The 18,865-nt window shown below is 42.8% G+C and overlaps 2 protein-coding genes across 4 annotated transcripts in view; one reads left to right on the top strand and one right to left on the bottom strand.

Moving 5' to 3' along the window:
• The first annotated feature begins 283 nt into the window (after positions 1-283).
• Positions 284-6,687, top strand: LOC116981002 (cytochrome P450 26A1). The gene is made up of 7 exons (XM_033033589.1): positions 284-645; positions 1,154-1,378; positions 2,097-2,381; positions 2,804-2,953; positions 4,057-4,191; positions 4,397-4,552; positions 5,846-6,687. Exons 1-7 carry the CDS (start codon positions 457-459, stop codon positions 6,197-6,199), a joined length of 1,494 nt encoding a protein of 497 aa, XP_032889480.1. The 5' UTR covers positions 284-456; the 3' UTR covers positions 6,200-6,687.
• An 8-nt stretch (positions 6,688-6,695) lies between these two features.
• myof (myoferlin) overlaps positions 6,696-18,865 on the bottom strand; it is a 282,434-nt gene continuing 270,264 nt past the window's right edge. For all 3 annotated transcript variants that reach the window (XM_033033586.1, XM_033033588.1, XM_033033587.1), the window contains 2 exons: positions 17,769-17,916; positions 6,696-7,397 (listed from right to left, as the gene is read on the bottom strand). In XM_033033586.1, the coding sequence (XP_032889477.1) occupies positions 7,362-7,397; positions 17,769-17,916 (184 nt within the window). In that variant the 3' untranslated portion in view covers positions 6,696-7,361. The remainder of the gene's footprint in view (positions 7,398-17,768; positions 17,917-18,865) is intronic.

Genomic DNA, 18,865 nt, shown 5'->3' with positions numbered 1-18,865 from the left:
ACTTGTGATCCGCAGAAGGTGGGGTCCTTGATCTTAACTATTGATTTTATATCCACCCTTCTGACAATGATCCGTCCCAATAACCTGGCAGGTTGTACAAGATTTCACCGAATCTCCGAAGACTGCGAGCGTAGAAGCACAGGTGATCAAAACCCCTCTCCTTTTATTGATAGCTTCACTTCTGGTTAACAAAGGGTTAACGATTTTTGGGTAGCGTCATTAAAGCAGGCGGAGTCAGAGGGGATGGCACAAAGTACACAATTAAAGACGAACTTTGTGTGAACTAATTGAACTGACCAAGGTAAAGGGGGCTGAGACCTGGAGTGGTTTATAAAGAGGCTTGAACCTGGAGTGTGAGCATTTAGGAGACCCATTCCCTCACCCTGAGACTCACATTACCACAAGGTTGAGGGTGTCCCGAGGGGAGAGCTGAAAGGAAGTCCTGTTGTTGTCAAAATGGTCCTGTTTACATTCTGCGCCACTTTCTTGTGCACTTTTGTGCTGCCGCTATCGCTCTTTCTGGCTGCGGTGAAACTGTGGGAAATTTACTGCATTAGTGGAAGGGACCGTAGCTGTGGAAGCCCCTTACCTCCGGGGTCAATGGGACTGCCCTTCCTGGGAGAGACTCTTCAGCTAGTCTTGCAGGTGAGGCGTTCCGCTTGCTCACTGTTTCAACCGAGCGTCCACATCAGATTCAGGATTTTGAGAGCGGAGTAAAGAGGAGCAAAGTGCTAAATTCGGCAATTATAATAATAATAACAACTGTTTAAACGTGTGTGGATAAGTGCAAAAAAAAGAGAGGCGAATTTGCAGGGAAAACAGCTAAATACAGCTCTGCTCAGCCTGCAACGTACAGTAACTAAGTGAATTGCATTCCAGTGTGTCGTCATTAATAAAATTATTTACAGCAGGCGTCGCTGCAATCGCGCTTCTTGCTTTATCTTGCAAGATTTATAGTCGCGCTAGAATTTTGATTCGGGGTTGTCTCTAATACCAAATGTAAAACGTGTTTACAGTTATTCTCATATATAACGTGTTTATAGTTATTCTTCCTCCGCAGGTTTTTGCGACAATGAGTTAAGTAGCAACCTCAAAAAATAACCCCGGAAATGTGCTCCGAACATTAATCCCCTCGCCGTGTCTCCATTTACAGAGATACAAGTTCCTCAAGATGAAAGTGCGAAAGTATGGGCACATATACAAGACTCATCTTTTCGGGAGCCCCACCGTGCGGATCATGGGTGCTGAGAATGTGAAGCAGATTTTATTGGGGGAACACAAACTTGTGTCGGTGCAGTGGCCCGCCTCCGTGCGGACTATCCTGGGAGCCGGCTGCCTGTCCAGCCTCCACGACTCGGAACACAAGCAGAGGAAGCGAGTAAGCGCATCTTTCTATGTCTGCCCCATTCACGGAGCGAGGCTTAGAGTCGAAATCATTTGAAGCCCCCCTACCCGCCACCTTAGTCGTTGTACCAGTTTCACCCTCGTCCTTGTGAGTTTCGCGTGTAGGAAGGAACTGTAGATGCTGGCTTACATCGAAGATGGACACTAAATGCTGGGGTAGCCGGAAGGGTCTCGTCCCGAAACGTCACCCATTCCTTCTCTCCAGAGATGCTGTCTGACCCGCTGAGTTACTCCAGTATTTTGTGTCTCTCTCTGGCGAGTTCACCTAGCCCACACAGTTAACAGTGGCCCGCTTCCTTTATCGTCGTTACTTGTTTGCATATCGTTCATTCATTTGTTCTATATCTCTCTGTATCACCGTATATATCTCTCGTTTCCCCTTTCCTCCTGACTCTCAGTCTGAAGAAAGGTGTCGAGCCGAAACCTCACCCATTTTCTCTAGAGATGCTGCCTGACCCACTGAGTTACTCCATCTTTTGTGTCTATCTCCGCATATGAAGGTTTAACCCCCCACGCACATAAGCAATGTCCAAATACAAACATGCTGGAACTAGAGCTATTCATTTAATTAATCAAAGCTGTTGTTCTTATTCAATTTGTATTAACATGCACATTATAAACAAAACTCTGAGAGAATGGGAAATTTTCGGGTCTTTTGCTGATGAACTGGGCTGTTTTCTGCATGTTAACAGGTGATTTTGAAAGCTTTCTCCCGGGAAGCTTTGGAAAACTACATGCCGGTGATGGGGGAGGAGATCCGCGGCGGCCTGAGTCGATGGTTGGAAAACGGCTCCTGTGTCCTAGTCTATCCCGAGATGAAGCGCCTGATGTTCGGCATCGCCACGCGGATCCTACTGGGGTTTGAACCCAGCCAGACCAACCCGCGCACACAGCACGAGTTGATCGAAGCCTTCGAGGAGATGATCAGAAACCTATTCTCGCTGCCCATCGACGTGCCTTTCAGCGGCTTATACCGGGTAAGCCCAGCACCAGGGTGGAACAGGGGCAAGGGACAGTGCAAGTGGGCTGTGGGATTCTCGCTTCAGTGGGGACGGGAGAGCGGGGAGATTAGAGAATTGTTCCTTTAAACCTTTAGTAGAGTTGCTGCCTTCCAGCGCTCTCGGTGCCAGTGACCCGTGTTCGATCCCGACCGCGGGTGCTGTCTGTACGGAGTCTGCACGTTCTCCCCGTTATCTGCGTGGGTTTTCTCAGAGATCCTCGGTCTCCTCCCACATTCCAAAGACGTACAGGTTTGTAGGTTAATTGGCTTGGTGTAAATGTAAATTATCCCTAGTGTGTGCGGGGTAGTGCCAGCGCCGAAGGGCCTGTTTCCGCGCTGTATCTCTAAGCTAAACTGAAATCCCGCAGTGACGCTGATCGTGTCATTATCTGGTGGCAGGGCCTGAAGGCGAGGAACGTGATCCACGCAAAAATCGAGGAGAACATCAGGAAAAAGGTGGCTCGGCGGGAGGGAGCGGGCCAGTTCAAGGATGCGCTGCAGCTTCTGATTGAACACTCGGAGCAGAGCGACCAGCCCTTACAGCTACAGGTAAGGATGCAGCCCTCTGCAACCGCTATGCATAAACCCTCCAGTGCAGCCCCTCGCCTCTCAGGGGGTTGCCCGACCTCAACACTCCCAGATTCACCCCCCCCCCCCTCTTCCCAGCCGCTTTTGCCCAACACATCCCAGCCCAGCGACAACACAAACACCAGCCCAACGCACCTGGCTCGCTTCAGCGAGAACCCTCCTCTCACCTAGTCCCACCGCCGCCCCAAACCCAGCTGCATGCTCCTGCAATCTGTACACCTCGACCCCCGCTTTCCTCATTTGGACCCACAAAGGTGCGAGAACTGCCAGGATAACTTTTGCTGCAGCGATCACACGAACCAACATTGTGATTCTTCCACCCTCACCTGCAAATTATGTCATTAAAAAATCTGCAGCCGCTAGAAATATATATTTAAAATCCAGAAAATGCTGACAACGGGTCGCGGGTCTAAAATGTTAACTGTTTCTCTTTCACTTGATGCTGTCTGGCTCGCCGAGCGGTTCCAGCCTATAATTACACTAGAATAAAACTCCATCCCCGATCCACCTGCCAGGGCAACGCTCCTATAAACTGTAATCCTCTTCAGTTCCAGTAATCCGAGAACGGTCTTTATACCTTAAACCAAGGGGTCCCAACCTGGGGTAAATTTCACCTACCCTGGGGGTACATTTGTTGATTGTGGATTTGTACATATTTTTTCTCATTGACTGACTGTGTTTGGTTCTGGTATACCGGTATCTGTTCATCATTAGGTACATTTTCAGCATCTGCAGTTCCTTCTTAAACACTCTGTTCATCATTAGTTGTTCATAAATAAGTGAAATGACATTGTTATGTGCTATTAAAGTAGCCTGGGGTAAACGGGATGAACAAGGTTGTTGAAATATTCACTTTCCAGCGAAGAACCTCGGTTTGCTTGGCCCAGTGGCAACATGTAGTGTCGCCGCTGCAACATGTAAACGGGGGGGGGGGACGCAGTCTAAAAGGCGGTGGGTGTGGGTGCATTACGCAAACCGACCGGATCAGTCGCGATCAACTGGAGATGTGGCACCCCCCTCCCCTCCCTCCCTACTCTCATCCCCGCTTCTGCTTTGTGTTGAAGGAGCTGAAGGAATCTGCCACCGAGCTCCTGTTCGGAGGGCATGAGACGACAGCGAGCACGGCCACATCGCTGGTCGCTTTCCTGGCCTTGCACCCCGAAGTGGTGCAGAAAGTCCGGCGGGAATTACAGGAGCAGGTAATGAATGAATGAATGAATGAATGAATGAATGAATGCATCATCGCCCACAGTGGCTCTAACCCAGCGCTCGCCCGGCCTCGGCAGCGGTCAGCCCAACGCTAGAACTAACCCACCTCCATTAGTCGCACATTGAATGTAATTTAAGCCTCAGTCCCCGGATTTTGTTTTGGGTTTTAAATGCGGCTTCTCAATGGCTTTGCAGGGATTACTGTGCAGCGACCTTAAAGAGAACAAACAAATGACCATTGAAGTCCTTGAGCAACTTAAGTACACCGGAAGCGTCATCAAAGAAACCCTTCGACTGCGTCCTCCGGTCCCCGGCGGCTTCCGCGTGGCCCTAAAGACCTTCGTGATAAACGTGAGCTGTTATTTTAAGAGTTGACAATAATAAGCTTTCGTGCAAATGATGTTTTGCAATAACGAGCTGAAATGAATGGTATTGAGAGCTATGTTTCAAAAATATTCGATGTTGGTTTAAAACCATCCAACTTTTACAACTATCTGTAAATATTCAACTGGTGTCAAACAAATTAAAATCTATCGCTAGGCGTATAGAATAAGAATCAAGAATATGAGGTTAGTATATAGAAGTGGCGTGAGGTAAAAGATAAGCAATGTTAGGGTTCAACATGGTGGCAAGAGGGGGGTTCTTTATATGTGGATCTTACAATCATGTATTCTTGCAATTGATGGAGGATTTCCCCCCCACAAATATCTCAAATAACGAGAAATTAAACAGAAAAAAAATGTTAGCAATAACTCATTGGCTAGCACGTGGAAACAAAGAAGTTATGATGTAGGAGAATGCATACCAGCACAGTAAATAAAAACTCATGACGAAGAGGAAAGGGGGGGAGATTTCAAAGCTGAATTGAGAAATCAGAATGAGGGCAGGATAAGAAACAAATAAATGGAGCAGGGAGTTACAGAATGCTACAACAATTGTTGTGCTTCATGTTCAACCCCCCCCCCACCACACGCACAGGCAATCCCACATTTGTTTTGTGCAGACAAATGAAAATTTGAAGTTCGGATACTGGAGGTAACACTAATTGACCAGGAGGAATCACTCAAGGGCCTCCCAGCCCACACCAATTCTTCTCTTGAGCTTTCAAGCATATTTCTAGGAAAGGGAAGATGTCTGCAAATATTTTTTACATTTTCACCTATTTACATTTAAACCATGAACTAAATAATTGCAAACAGGTTGACTGTAAACTGTTGGGAGTTCTAAATGAAGTATATATTTAGAGAGTGATGATACTGGAAAACTTACAATGAATTTCACACCAAAACAGGACCTTCAGCCTTTTAATTTGTGCCGTTGATGGTTTCAGAGGCAAAGCGTAGGCAGTGACGACAAATGTAAATTTCAGAGATTTTACAGCAATGATATGTAGTGTACTGCATCAATAATGGGGAGAAGGCAGGCACGGGTTATTGATTGGGGACGATCTGCCATGATCACAATGAATGGCGGTGCTGGCTCGAAGGGCCGAATGGCCTCCTCCTGCACCTATTTTCTATATTTCTAATAAGATGTGTAACAATATGCATATTATCACCAGATTACCTTCACAATGCTGATTGCAGGTTTTATATTGCATAAACGATAATACTTAAAAAATCGTGAAATCTATTTCATTTGCAGGGATATCAGATACCAAAAGGCTGGAATGTTATTTACAGCATCTGTGATACACATGATGTTGCAACCAACTTCTCAAATAAGGATGAATTTAATCCTGATCGCTTCATGGAAGGCTGCCCAGAAAAAGATGCATGCAGATTCAGCTACATCCCCTTTGGCGGCGGTTCAAGGAGTTGTGTGGGGAAAGAGTTTGCCAAGATCCTCCTCAAAATCTTCACAGTGGAGCTGGTCAGGAGTTGTGACTGGCAGCTTTTAAATGGACCTCCGATGATGAAAACCAACCCCACAGTATACCCAGTGGACAATCTGCCGACAAGATTTACACCATTCCCATGCAAAAATATGACCTATTAACAACAAACTAGAACCCTGCAGATACAGAGTCTTAACATGAACGGATCCTGGTCTAATATTCCATCCATTATACCAATATGTATGCAATTGGAGTAATATCCTTCAGGCTGTCATGAAACTGGCAAAAGCTCGAATTTATGAAATATAATTCTGTCTGTTTAGATTGGTGAAAATATTTCTTCCACAATTTTCTTTATCTGTTTGACACTGATAAAGTTGAACTGTTCATTAATTCTGTAAATAAGCTATTTTATACGACTTGTAATCTACTCAACCGCGGCTTTTAGATTCTGAATTATTTAAATGCTTTGTATCTTTGTTTATGTGACTACTAATTTATGTCAAAGCCTTGGCATGTAAATATTATAACTTAAACTGCCTGGCATACATTGCAAGAACATGTCGAGCATTGAGCCATGAATTAAGAGGGAGGCTCATGAAGAGGAATTTTTAACAAAGCTATATGTAATAAAAAAATGAGACATGAACCACAAAGTTGATGAAATGATTTATAAGCAACTAACAGAATACAGAGGGTGCATATTGATTAATAACACTTATCCGCATTTAAATTACACATTTGGTTCAAATTCATATGCAGTATGTGGGTAAATTCAGGAAGCACTGGAGCTTTTGACTAGTACAATATTCTACACTACCAGTTTTCTCCATTCCTGCAGGGCACATGCATTGTGGAAGCATTTGCACTTGTGAGTTAAAGGTTATTTCATAAAATATTCTATAAAGTCCCATAAATCTGCACATTTATTAATCTATACTGTAACAGATTAGCAAACCAGCCACCTTGAATAGTTATTGTTTTATAACATTTCAACTTAGGTCATCGTTCAAAACAAACAAAAAAATCATCCCTGGTATTTCATAACTAGAGAGGCACCTGCTAAACAAACAGTCGATTGCAGAAAGGCTGGGATTAAACCAGCAGGGTCCCGCTCATCAGGGGCAGCACATTAACATGGCATCACTTGATAAATGGCCCAGTCATGACCCCATGAACCTTGGCTAACCTTGGTAAATGTAGATCTTGTCGCTTTCCTAACCTCAGTTCATTTCTATCCTTTAGGCCACGAGGTTGTAGACATATGAAGTGAATGTTCCTGGACCAGCTATTTAATAGCAGGGCCAGACAGCCATAACTCCTTTAGACCGGACTCACAATTCGCATGGATAGATAGTTCTGTGGGACACAAAACATTATTTTTAAAAGTAGATTTTGCCAAAGGACTGTCTAAATGTAAACTTAAACATCACCACTTATAATTCCTCATAGTAGTCACTTCCAGCATATCTGTAGGTCATCAGTTAATCTGACAGGTTTAAATAAGAATCACATTCAAGACCTGGGTCACAAATTACACATCTGAACAAGATCAGCTGTAGATTGTTATCCAACACGCTCTCAGTGGAACATTTTCTTAAAAAAGCAATGATTAATAGAAATTAAAGGAGGTAGACATGTCTTTACTTGCAACAAGGCGATGTAGGTTCTGGATTCAATTTCACCCTCCTGCATTGTTGTGGTGACCAACAGCAAGCAACTCCCATACCACATAACTCTGCAGACCTACCTGCACAATGACTTAATCTGCAGCGCACGTATCGTATTAAACTTGCATTTACACACCACGACATTTTCTGAATACCACCCATGCATGGTTATTTCTGCAGCAGAGAAACTGCGACTGAATTTGTTTGCATCTGTACTTGCTGAGATGAACACATACTCTGGGATCAAATTGGAGTTTCCCTGAGATTTAAATAAGCATTTCTATTTAAGTATTATTTTTTGCTCAAAGGTTTCATATAGCATACGAGGTGCAGAAAATAAATACATTTCATCAAGGAATTTATCATCTCCTTCCTGCATTTGCCATCACACCAGCCTCACTATTTACTTTCCATTTTCTCCACCATGCACATTTTCACTTGTCACATAATCTTGTTCATCTGTTCACCTACCTACCCCAGGCAACTGCACTTGTTCACTCAATTTCTCTCCACCAACGCGCAGGTCCCTAAGCACTAATATTACTTCCTTGAACCCAGTATTCACCGTTCTTTACCCTCAACCTTTCTAGATATTTTGAAATGATGGCCTTTCCATCGTATGCCAGAATCCTAGCAAGTGTAACCCAAGGTTACAGCCATGATCATATTGAATGGCGGTGCAGGCTCAAAGGGCCGAATGGCCTACTCCTGCACCTAATTTCTATGTTTCTATGTTCTTGTGAAATTAGTTTTCTGCCAGAGAATCTTTGAGTTCCTCCTCTTCCACGCCAACATTATTTCAAGGGAAACAAGGCCATTCACAACCCCCAGCACTATCAGAATATTGTCTAGCCATGAATTTATAGTGTTGTTTGTTTCCTTAAAAAAAAAACATCCACCTGGACCCCAGAATGAATTGCTTCATGCTATTACTATTTAAATCCTCCTCCCAGGCCAGTTAGGTTGAAGAACACTCTCTAAATCCTCTGATGTTCTTTGCAAAGGCTATCGGCATCTAACTCTTAACATTATACTCCTACCTTTCACCAATTTGTATTGCCCAAACTTTCACTCTTACTTTAAAGGGGCTGTCCCACTAAACGAGTTTACCCAAGACCTCTTCCGAGTTTAAAAAAAAAAATCAAACTCCTGGTAAGCACGTAGAATGTACGGAGCGGGTATGTCGGAGCTCGGGACGTCTCTTAGCGGCTCATAACGCTAACGGCAGGTACTCGGGAAACGCGGTAAGCTCGTGAAGGTTTTTCAACATGTTGAAAAATGTCCACGAGAGCCCCGAGTACCTACGAGCGGCTATTACCGTAATTCTCCGAGTTCAAATCAGGGGAAACTCTGGAGAACTCTTGAATTAGCTTATACAGTGGGGCAGGCCCTTAACTCTTACTCCAATGGTCTCCTGACTGGCCTCGTAAGCAACTTTGAATAAACTGCCTTGTAATCAGTCTGAAGGAAGGTCTCAACCTGAAACATCACCTATCCATGTTCTCCAGAGATGCTGCCTGACTCCTTGAGTTACTCCAGCCATGTGTCTCCTTTGCAATTCTGAAGCAAGTTCCACTCACCTGTCATTGTCTAGTGACCTACACGAATCCTGTTCTGCCAACTCCAAGTCATCGAGGCAGTGGAGGGAATGGGCATATGGCGTTTTGGGTGGAGACCCTTCTACTGGCTCATGGAGGAAGGGGGTAAAAGCTGGGCAAAGTCTGGTCAGTGAAAGGGGTGTTGATCAGCAGATGGGTGGAGTAAATGGCAAAGGATAGAAGTGAAAAGGAAGATTTGGAAAGAAGTGTGAAATGTAAACCAAAGGGAGGAATATGGGTGGAATTGGAATTGGAAGGGGGAGGGAGAGGGGAAAGAGGGGGCGGGATGAAACAGGAATATGGGACTCAGGGATGGGAGATGAGTGCATGGAGGAAGGGAATAGGGCGGGGTGACCAGGGTGATGTTAGACGTGTATCTGCCTGGGTAGCTTACAACCCAATGATATGAACATTATATTCTCCATTTTCAACCAATATACCCCCATCCCTCACTTACCTGTTCCCCCCCCATTCATTTCTCGTACCACCCGAGTCAGCCTGCTCCTTTCCCCTCTGCAGTATGCTCTTCATACTTCCCAGCTTTCTCCCCTCGACTCCATGAGTCTGACGAAGAGTTCTCACCATTCATTGCCTATCCATTCCCTCCATAGATATTTCCTGATCTGCTGAGTTCCTCCAGCCTTTTGTTTGTTTGTTCATGATTCCAGCATCTCTATTTTGTTGTCCCCTCTGTCAATGCTTATCCCGGAGTTCAAATCCCAACAAAGCCATGATTTCAGGAAAGAAAGTTAGAAATTAAATCTCAGTCCCTCACAAAGTGATCTCCTGTGCATGGTAGCGTTCTTTCTCGTGACCATTTACAGCCGTTTCTCAACTCCTATTGTCACACTGCACCACAAATATTAAAGCCCCTGTCCCACTTTCCCGAGGTACTCACGAATTCTCCCGAGTTTTCCCCTTGATTCAAACTCGGAGAATGTCCGTAGCGAGTCCGTAGTGAGTCTGTAGGAGGCTGTAGATATTTCATAGCGGCTTGTAATGCCAGCTGTAGGTACTCAGGGCATCAGGTAAGTCGGGACGTTTTTCCAGCATATTGGAAAATGTCCACGAGTAAAATAAAATAGCCACGAGTACCTACGGCTGGCTATTACCGTAATTCTCCGAGTTTGAATCAAGGGGAAAACTCGGGAGAATTCGTTAGTAACTCGGGAATGTGGGACAAGGGCTTAACTGGTTGTATTGAGTCAAGGGAGGTGCAGCAAAGGGCATGAATAAATGACTTAATAAATGCTATGGACTATTTCAATATATCAACTAAAAACAAAACATAATTAATACCTGCCATTTTACTCCCAGAGATTTCTCCAATCTAAAACTGATTCTGTAAATCCCAGAGTGATATTTTTCTGCAGGAAGTGAATTCTGCTCTATAAATGTTTCAATCTGCCTTGAAGAACAGCAATTCTTCCCAGCACAGAGCTCTATCTAGTGGGCATTCTGAGAACTAGGCGCACTTTCAAACAAACTAGACAAGCTTGAATGTGATTGAAGAGCCTGATCGCTGCATTCTCTCTTTAGAAGTGGGTGAAAATAATATCCCTGGCATCAGAACTGGAAAAAAAATAATGTTTTGAGAAAGAAGTGTGAGAGTGGAATTGGCTGGAGGGGAAGAGAGAGTGAGCAGCAAAAAAACAAATAATGGTACAGACCGAAAGGGAAGATAAGGAAACAGGTGAAAAAGAAAACAAAGAACAGTGTAACGGGAAGATGGAGGACAATTATTGTGGAAAGTTGGTCACTGCAAATCCAAAAATAAAACTGTTGGATATTCTCAATATTTAAACAAATTGTTGAGTTTATGTAGCAAGTCTGGATAATTTCTACTGGGAACATTGGTGCAGTTCTTTGATCTTGCTAAGGGGAGTGATAGGCAACCAGAGGCCCCAAAACGGAAAAAGGTTCAAATGAAAAGTCATCATCCTGAAGCAATAAGCATTTCTTGCTCCACAGATGCTCCTTGACATATTGATAATTTGTAGCATTTTTTTTGTAATTATAAAAAAAATGGATGCATTTGGCAATTTAATTTGGATTTGGTCTCCCCAAGTTAGAGAAGATTAAATTATGATCAGAAATTGCAGCATAACCTGTTAAATGTGGACATGTCCCATTTTATGCCTTATGCTAGCAGTGATTGCATCATACAATGCCCATGATGAAGCCAAAGGAATTATTCTTCTCTCATAGAAACATAGAAACTAGGTGCAGGAGTAGGCCATTCGGCCCTTTGAGCCTGCACCGCCATTCAATATGATCATGGCTGATCATCCAAGTCAGTATCCTGTACCTACCTTCTCTCCATACCCCCTGATCCCTTTAGCCACAAGGGCCACATCTAACTCCCTCTTAAAATATAGTACGTAGTTTAATTCTGATTCACACACATTATTACTGTTATGGAAGAGGGGAACATCTAATCTTTCTGGATGATTCAAGATGAAATGGTTAAGATGGGCAAGGAAGCCAAAAAAGGTGGCTCGCTTGAATGTGGATGAGAAGTTTGATCTTTGGAAGTTAATAGCTGCTTCTGAGAAGTGGATTCTTTTTCTTTTTCACCAAATCATTTCTTGTATTTCCCAATATTTGCATTCATCATTGTTTTGAAAAAGGATTTTCATCATATGTCCAATTTAGCAATCTTTCTTAATTATTGGTCCTTGTTGGTCTTAGTTAGAATGTGGATAGATTGATTGGCCAACACCAATTCAACAAGTTGGCTCTACATCGTTTGCTGTGTTTATATTGGCTGCCTGATTAGCCCCATCCTAGGGCAAAGGATTTGATCAAATTAAGTGAGTTTACTCGGGAGTTGCAGCCAAGCATATGGGTTGAAAATATCTACCCTAATGGGTCCCAATTTTCTTGTACAAGATATTCTCTCTTCCTCTCAGGATGTTGGTATCTCAATCTGCCTACATTCTATGCCAGCAATTAATCTCTTGTCACCAAGTGAACTTCTTTCCCAACATTACAACAATTCTGAAGTGGGCTCTCCAGTAGAGTTTAGAAAAATGTTGTGGCTCATTCTCCGGAGTTTGAGATTTTTGGACAAGATGCTCTAGAGATGCCACATTTAACAGACCAACTACCTTCAATGCCTAGAATCTGCAACAGGGTCATCATTCTGATAAGTGGTCTGTCTAAATGCTTTATTTCGTCCAAATGTGTACATCCAGAACAGTCTTTAAATTGGAAGAAAGGACTGAATAGACTTCGTACAAGGACAATAAGCATTCTGTGCTAAATTGAAGCTGTTGCTATGCCTTCAAAAATACTGGTTTAGTTTATGCGCTACACTGCCGTGTGCCTTTAGATTACAACTGGAGTCATAGCCCTCATTGATTTCATATTCAAAACTTGCACATACACCATGAAATTCTATGCTTCCATGGATCATGCTATATTATATGATTGTTAAGGGTTTGGACACGCTGGAGGCAGGAAACATGTTCCCGATGTTGGGTGAGTCCAGAACTAGGGGCTACAGTTTAAGAATAAGGAGTAAGTCATTTAGAACGGAGACGAGGAAACACTTTTTCTCACAGAGAGTGGTGAGTCTGTGGAATTCTCTGACTCAGAGGGCGGTGGAGGCCGGTTCTCTAGATGGGGCTCTTAAAAATAGCAGAGTCAGGGGATATGGGGAGAAGGCCATGATCACATTGAATGGCAGTACTGGCTTGATGGGCCGAATGGCCTACTCCTGCATCTATTGTCTATTGCATCTATTGTATTTTAGCACATTTCACATTCTCTTACTTGAACTGCTTTTCTCCAATAGGGGATAATCTTGGAAATCCTCTGGTTGTCAATGGATGGATTCCAATGAAAAGCACAGTGGTCTTTCCCATTAAGGGGGACTGAATCTGTCAAATCTCTCATCTCTGCATCCAAATTGGGTTTAGAAAGTGACTTTTTAAAACAAACCATGAGTAATTGGTTTCTTTAATTTCTAACTGAGCCACACATGAGTGCCCCTTATGATTAGCTTTTCTATAATTTCCCCTAGTTTAACCAGCTACACACTTCTATATTCAAGGCAAGCTGGCTTCACCCCCAAGATACATTTGGTCATGCTAAATCTGGGATGGGGCACCATTCTACAGACAGCTGTGCACTTATCATTCAATATGACATTTACTGTGGGTGTGCCACTTGCCGACATTAGTAGCATCCCAAAGTGCAATGTCTCAAATAGAGGCATTGGATATTAGCACCACGTATGACATTTCACAGGCCCCCCATTTTATTGGGCTACAGTTTTGAATCAGTCCAAGTGTAGGAGGCCACGTCCACTTTACAACTGCTATAAAGTTCCTTGAACTCAGGCAAGAGCTTAATATTTAGCAGCTTGTCATAACCTCCCGACTCAAATGGCAGGGGGCCACACTTACTGTATTGACCAAGATTGGAGTGGCTTTGCATTTAATGTGAAGCCACCAACATTGGTCAGGGCTTTTCACTATACCTCAGTACGCGTGACAATAAACTAAACTGAAACTGGGGGAGATTTGCTTTCCAAATTAATTTTGCTCATTGCCTACTTACTGAAGTGCACGATGTCATGTTGGGTTGGCAATGTTCAACTTTAAGCAAATCCTGCCATCCTACCACATGATCCCTCATTCCTTTTCCATTGCTGCCCCAGATTATGATACCAGCCACAATTGTAACATGCGCGAGTCTGGTTTCATTTATGATTTTTCATATCTACTGCATCCAGTCCTCAGCAAGGTAATTGATGAGGCCATCCTCGTTCACAATTTGAGATTCAACTTGTTAAAGAACACAATGCAAAGCATGCACTGCGTTTCGAATTCAGGAAAACGGAGGGAACAATGTGGAAACATATTTTTTTTAGTTATTTTCTTTACCATTCTAAGTTATCTTCTCATTTTTGGTTATTTTCTTTATCATTCAGCATGTCATTTACTTGAGCAATGCAGGTTGTACATGGCTGACTGGAACTAGTTCCATCTCCCCAGTCATCAATGCTGCTCATGGTCTTGTTGCACTGAAGCACATCCCCGTGTGGGGTGCTCAGCAGCACACGAACGTCAACGTTGAAGAAACCAGGTGACAAATGCCGGATTACCATTAATGACCATTTCTGCATTACCAGTGCCAATTCAACAAGATGGATCCACACTGGCATCCCCACTGGTTTATACTGGCATCCCCACGATTAGCCCCGTCATAGGGCAAATAATTTCTCCAATTCAAGCCAGTTTACCATTCCCATTAATTCCAAAACCACGACATGCACTTTGTACAATTTTAAAATGAAGGTAACATACCCATATTATGTTTAGGTTCTTTTTTAGAGATACAGCATGGAAACTGGCCATTCGGCCCGCCGAGTCCATGCTGATCATTGATCACCCGTTCACACTAGTTCTTAGTTATCCCAATTTCTCTACACACTAGGGGAAATTTCTATAGAGGCCAATTAAGCTGAGCAATGGAGGAAACCCATGTGGTCACAGGCAAACTCCACACAGACAGCTCCAAATCAAACTTGGGTCTCTGGCATGTGAGGCAGCAGCTCTACCAGCTGTGATATTATGCTGCACTTGGGTTATATGAGTTATTAATCCAATTCTATGGAACGATAAATTGAAAGTGGGACACTATACTCTTAAGACCCCTTCGTTCATGGCTGACCATGGGTGTCTCCAGGGTTCTATTCCCTATATGGAGGGTGACTTTGTTTAACGTGGGGAGATTAGTGCACAGGCAGCCACCCCACGGTCCTTGACAGATCTGGGTCAGGATCCAGTGGTGTGGAGTCCAAGACGACCGGAGACCCTTTTTTTGCTGCAGCCTTCATCCGCCTTCCCAGCCGTTGTGACGCTCCACTAAGGTCAGCCATCGTCCTCTGCCTTTTCCACCATTGAGGTCTTGGGAACACTATAGTCCCCAAATACCTGATGGGTTTGCTAGTTATAGGACTAACAAAGAAAGCAGAGTCTTTCTATATTTAAAAATGGTTTGTATTCAATTGCATGATCCTGTGTCTTTAAATGAATCTTAGCACCCATATCACCTAATGAAACCTCCAAAATTAACTTTCTTCACAAATGCTGCCTGAGCTGTTCAGAGCTTCCAGCATATTTAAAATCGCAGGGTCTGCCATAATATGGTTTACCGTGATATTATTCACAGTAAAGTATAATACTTTCGCAGTGGGCAATCATGATCACTGCTTTCTTTCATAGCTGTTCAAAGCTCAAAATTCATCAATTGTAGCAGGGCTCCTGACTTCTGCTTGCTAATTCCACATAGTATGTTCCGGGAGAAGTGAAATATATGTTCTCATCTATACACGGGGCTCCAGCACACCACTAGACACTTTACATCTAACAATTCAGATCCAAGTTACTTTCTATTTTGCCCTACACATAACATTTAGTAATCAAACTCGACAGCCAGCAAATAAACCACAAAATACATTAGATTTCACATTTGATCTAACAGATCAAAAATCAGAAAACGTTTTATATTTAGGTAAATTTGAAACAGGATCTCAACTAATTGTTGACAGCTAACAATATTGGGATCAATTTTCAAGTTTTAAATAGATATCTTTCCTTCAATTATCGGCAAAAAGATTGTGTGTTATAACCTTTCTAAACTGGTATAAAACAATTCAGATTCTCAAGCATTAGCACCATGCTCGCAGTTATGAATCACAAAAAGACTTTAAATTAATCTAACGTGGATGGAAAATAATATGGATGAGAATTCGACCACAGACAGTTAAAGTAGCTCAAGTAACAATTGAAAAATTCAGCCCATGATAATAGAACCATTAAAACACCCCGACAGGCTGAATCTACATTTTCTCAGCTTTATCAGCTGCGGTTAAAAAAAAATCAGCCAGCTAAGGTCACGAGGCTAAGGAGGGAGATGATGGTGGTGTACAAACAGCAATGGAAAGCAAGGTCATGAGAAGGGGACTTGCCTTAACACAACATTGAGAGATCCAGCACTGCACAACTAACAGCTGCCTTGGTTTGCCATTCCTGTGCTAGCTCCACTAACTGTGATTTACTACTGTACCAGCTCTGGTGTTGACACCTTTATGTCCCTCCCTCCTATCCCAGCAAGCCTGGAGGCCATGATGGATGCCGCTGAACTTTTCCTCCTATCACCTTAAAAAGAACTTTCCCGAAATCTTTTGTTTCCCATCAAAGTGGAAGACAGAGGGGTTTTTATTTAATTTTAAATTAACAGCCTTGTTGCTCTAACTTGGTAGCAATATACAGAATTTATTACTCCAATGAATTTCTTAAACACCAATCTCTTTTTTTTCTACCCAATGAACTGAACATAGTCCAGAGTAAATCAATGTAATTGCTGGTCGTCCAACATCATTGGAGCAATACTTTATACTAAGTGCCATTGGTAATTTGGTGTATTTAATTGAAAATGCTAAGATAATGGGAAACTTGGCCACCGACATTAACCCCTCTGTAGCCGATGGTTCATGAATAGATGAAATGCAAAGGCGGCTTCAGGATACACAGTCAATTAAATAAACCGACTTAGCCCAGAAATAAAAATATATTAAAAAAAAATATATACTCACATTTTCATCCTGTGGTTATGCAGTTTACTTTTCTTAATACATTATTTCTAATTTAGCCCTTGCTTTTTAAGGTTAAGTTAACATTTGGAATAAAGCCCTGCATTTTCATTTGGGGCTCACTGACTCTAATTGTAGCTTTAACTAGCATTGCTGCCCAGGCAGCCTCCAGTTGCTCTTTTTACTGGGAGGATCATAAACTCTTTCAGGGACATATCCTGTCTTGTAAAGTAGCTAGCTTGTTAGTCAATACAGCACATCGATATGATGGTGGTTGTTGTGGGGGGAGGGGGTTGGGGGGAGAAGCCCGTACTCTTAAAGGACAGCAAACTGTGGGGGGGGGGGAGCAAATATACACTTGTTTTACAACAAAATCCTGGCTTGCTCATCAAGTTTCAGTAATATCTTTGAGAAGGCAGCAAATGTCTCTGAAGGAACCTCAACAGCAGTGTGAGAAAACAGTGAATGAATCATGAACTTGTACTGAAGAACTGGCTGGAAAGAAATATGTTAAAAAGTTACAGCGAGTGGCAGAAATACCAAGCTAACTCCCTTTGAGAATATTGCTTTGTGCCTTTAGACTTAAGTGCCGAAAGTGGCAAGTGTAAACAGTAGCCAATTGTAGCATTCAGGTCATGCGCTCCATTTTAGTTTAACCTCTGCTGCATTTGACAAAATACTTTTCAATAGACTCTATCTAGTGAAAGGCAAAACCCAAAACCTACAAATGAGCGATGATCCAAGTCAGAAGGGGAATTAAAAAAGAAAAGTCAAGTTTTGTTTATTTCTTGAAAGCAGGACTTGTTTGCGTGCAATCTCACCTCGAGAACAGTGTTATTAATAACCTCGCACTTACCGGCAATGAGTAAAAGAAGATCCCGAGGAACAAAACTACAAACAGCAGTATTAAGATCCCGAGAAATATCCATTTGAATCGGCGCCAGATGATGTATTTCAACGTCTTACAAGGGCTGGTGAACCACAGGAAAGACGTTTCTGGACGCCTGATTGTAAAGAATTAAATACAGTTAATTTTCCATTCCAAACGGATAGTGTACACAATTTACATTAAGCACTCATTTACAGAATTAAGAAGCCATTGTTCGAGGAAACCGCGGGCATGTTTATTACCCATTTTAAAAACCATAGTTAGCTCCTACCTAACCAACTGCTCAGTGGGAGTGTGGAGAAGGACACAGTCACTCTGAAGGACTGTGTGGGTTTTGACTTCTTGTTAAGGAATGGTGCTGTTACTACCTTTATTGTGACGGGATGGTGCAAAGTGCCAAGATGAACAAGGTGTCAAAAACACATTTACAGTTGGAAGTGAGGTCCCAAGCAGCAGCCATATACTGTCCTCCAAGAAAATTATTATCTTTGGAGAAGAAACAAAACATGGGATTTCTCTTGTGCTCTTAGAAAGGAAACAAAACTTGTTAGTGAAAGTAACAGTTGTATGGAACACAGAAGAGGCCATTCAGCCCTCTGTGCCTATTCCGTTATTCAATATGTCCATGGCTGATATCTTTCCACAGTCCCACCCTGTACTAAAATCATAACACTTTTCATATCCAACGGCCTTTCTTTTTGTGTAAACTATCTCAGCAACTGACCCCCCACAGCTCTCCTGGGTGGAGAATATTCCAAGTGATTCAATGCAGTATTTGATCAGCCTACACCATTGACTCATTATTTGTCATTGCCGTTCCCCATTTCTACATACATCAGCCAGATTGTGCTGCGCTGCCACTCTTAGGGGAATGGTCTTCTGATGCTCAATATGTGGCTTAAAGCCACTAGGAATATACGCAAGGCATATTGGTCTCAAGAAATCCAAGAATCTATACACATTTGTAGAGAGGTCATTTTGATTCTGCCCGTGGAAACTAAGAATGTTGTTGGCTTCAATATGATCACATACATTTGTCTACATTTTAAGAGAACATACACCAG

Source organism: Amblyraja radiata, chromosome 15, assembly GCF_010909765.2.
Source record: "Amblyraja radiata isolate CabotCenter1 chromosome 15, sAmbRad1.1.pri, whole genome shotgun sequence".
Taxonomy (NCBI): domain Eukaryota; kingdom Metazoa; phylum Chordata; class Chondrichthyes; order Rajiformes; family Rajidae; genus Amblyraja; species Amblyraja radiata.
Note: the sequence above shows the minus strand (reverse complement) of the source record. Positions and strands in the feature narration are given on the sequence as shown.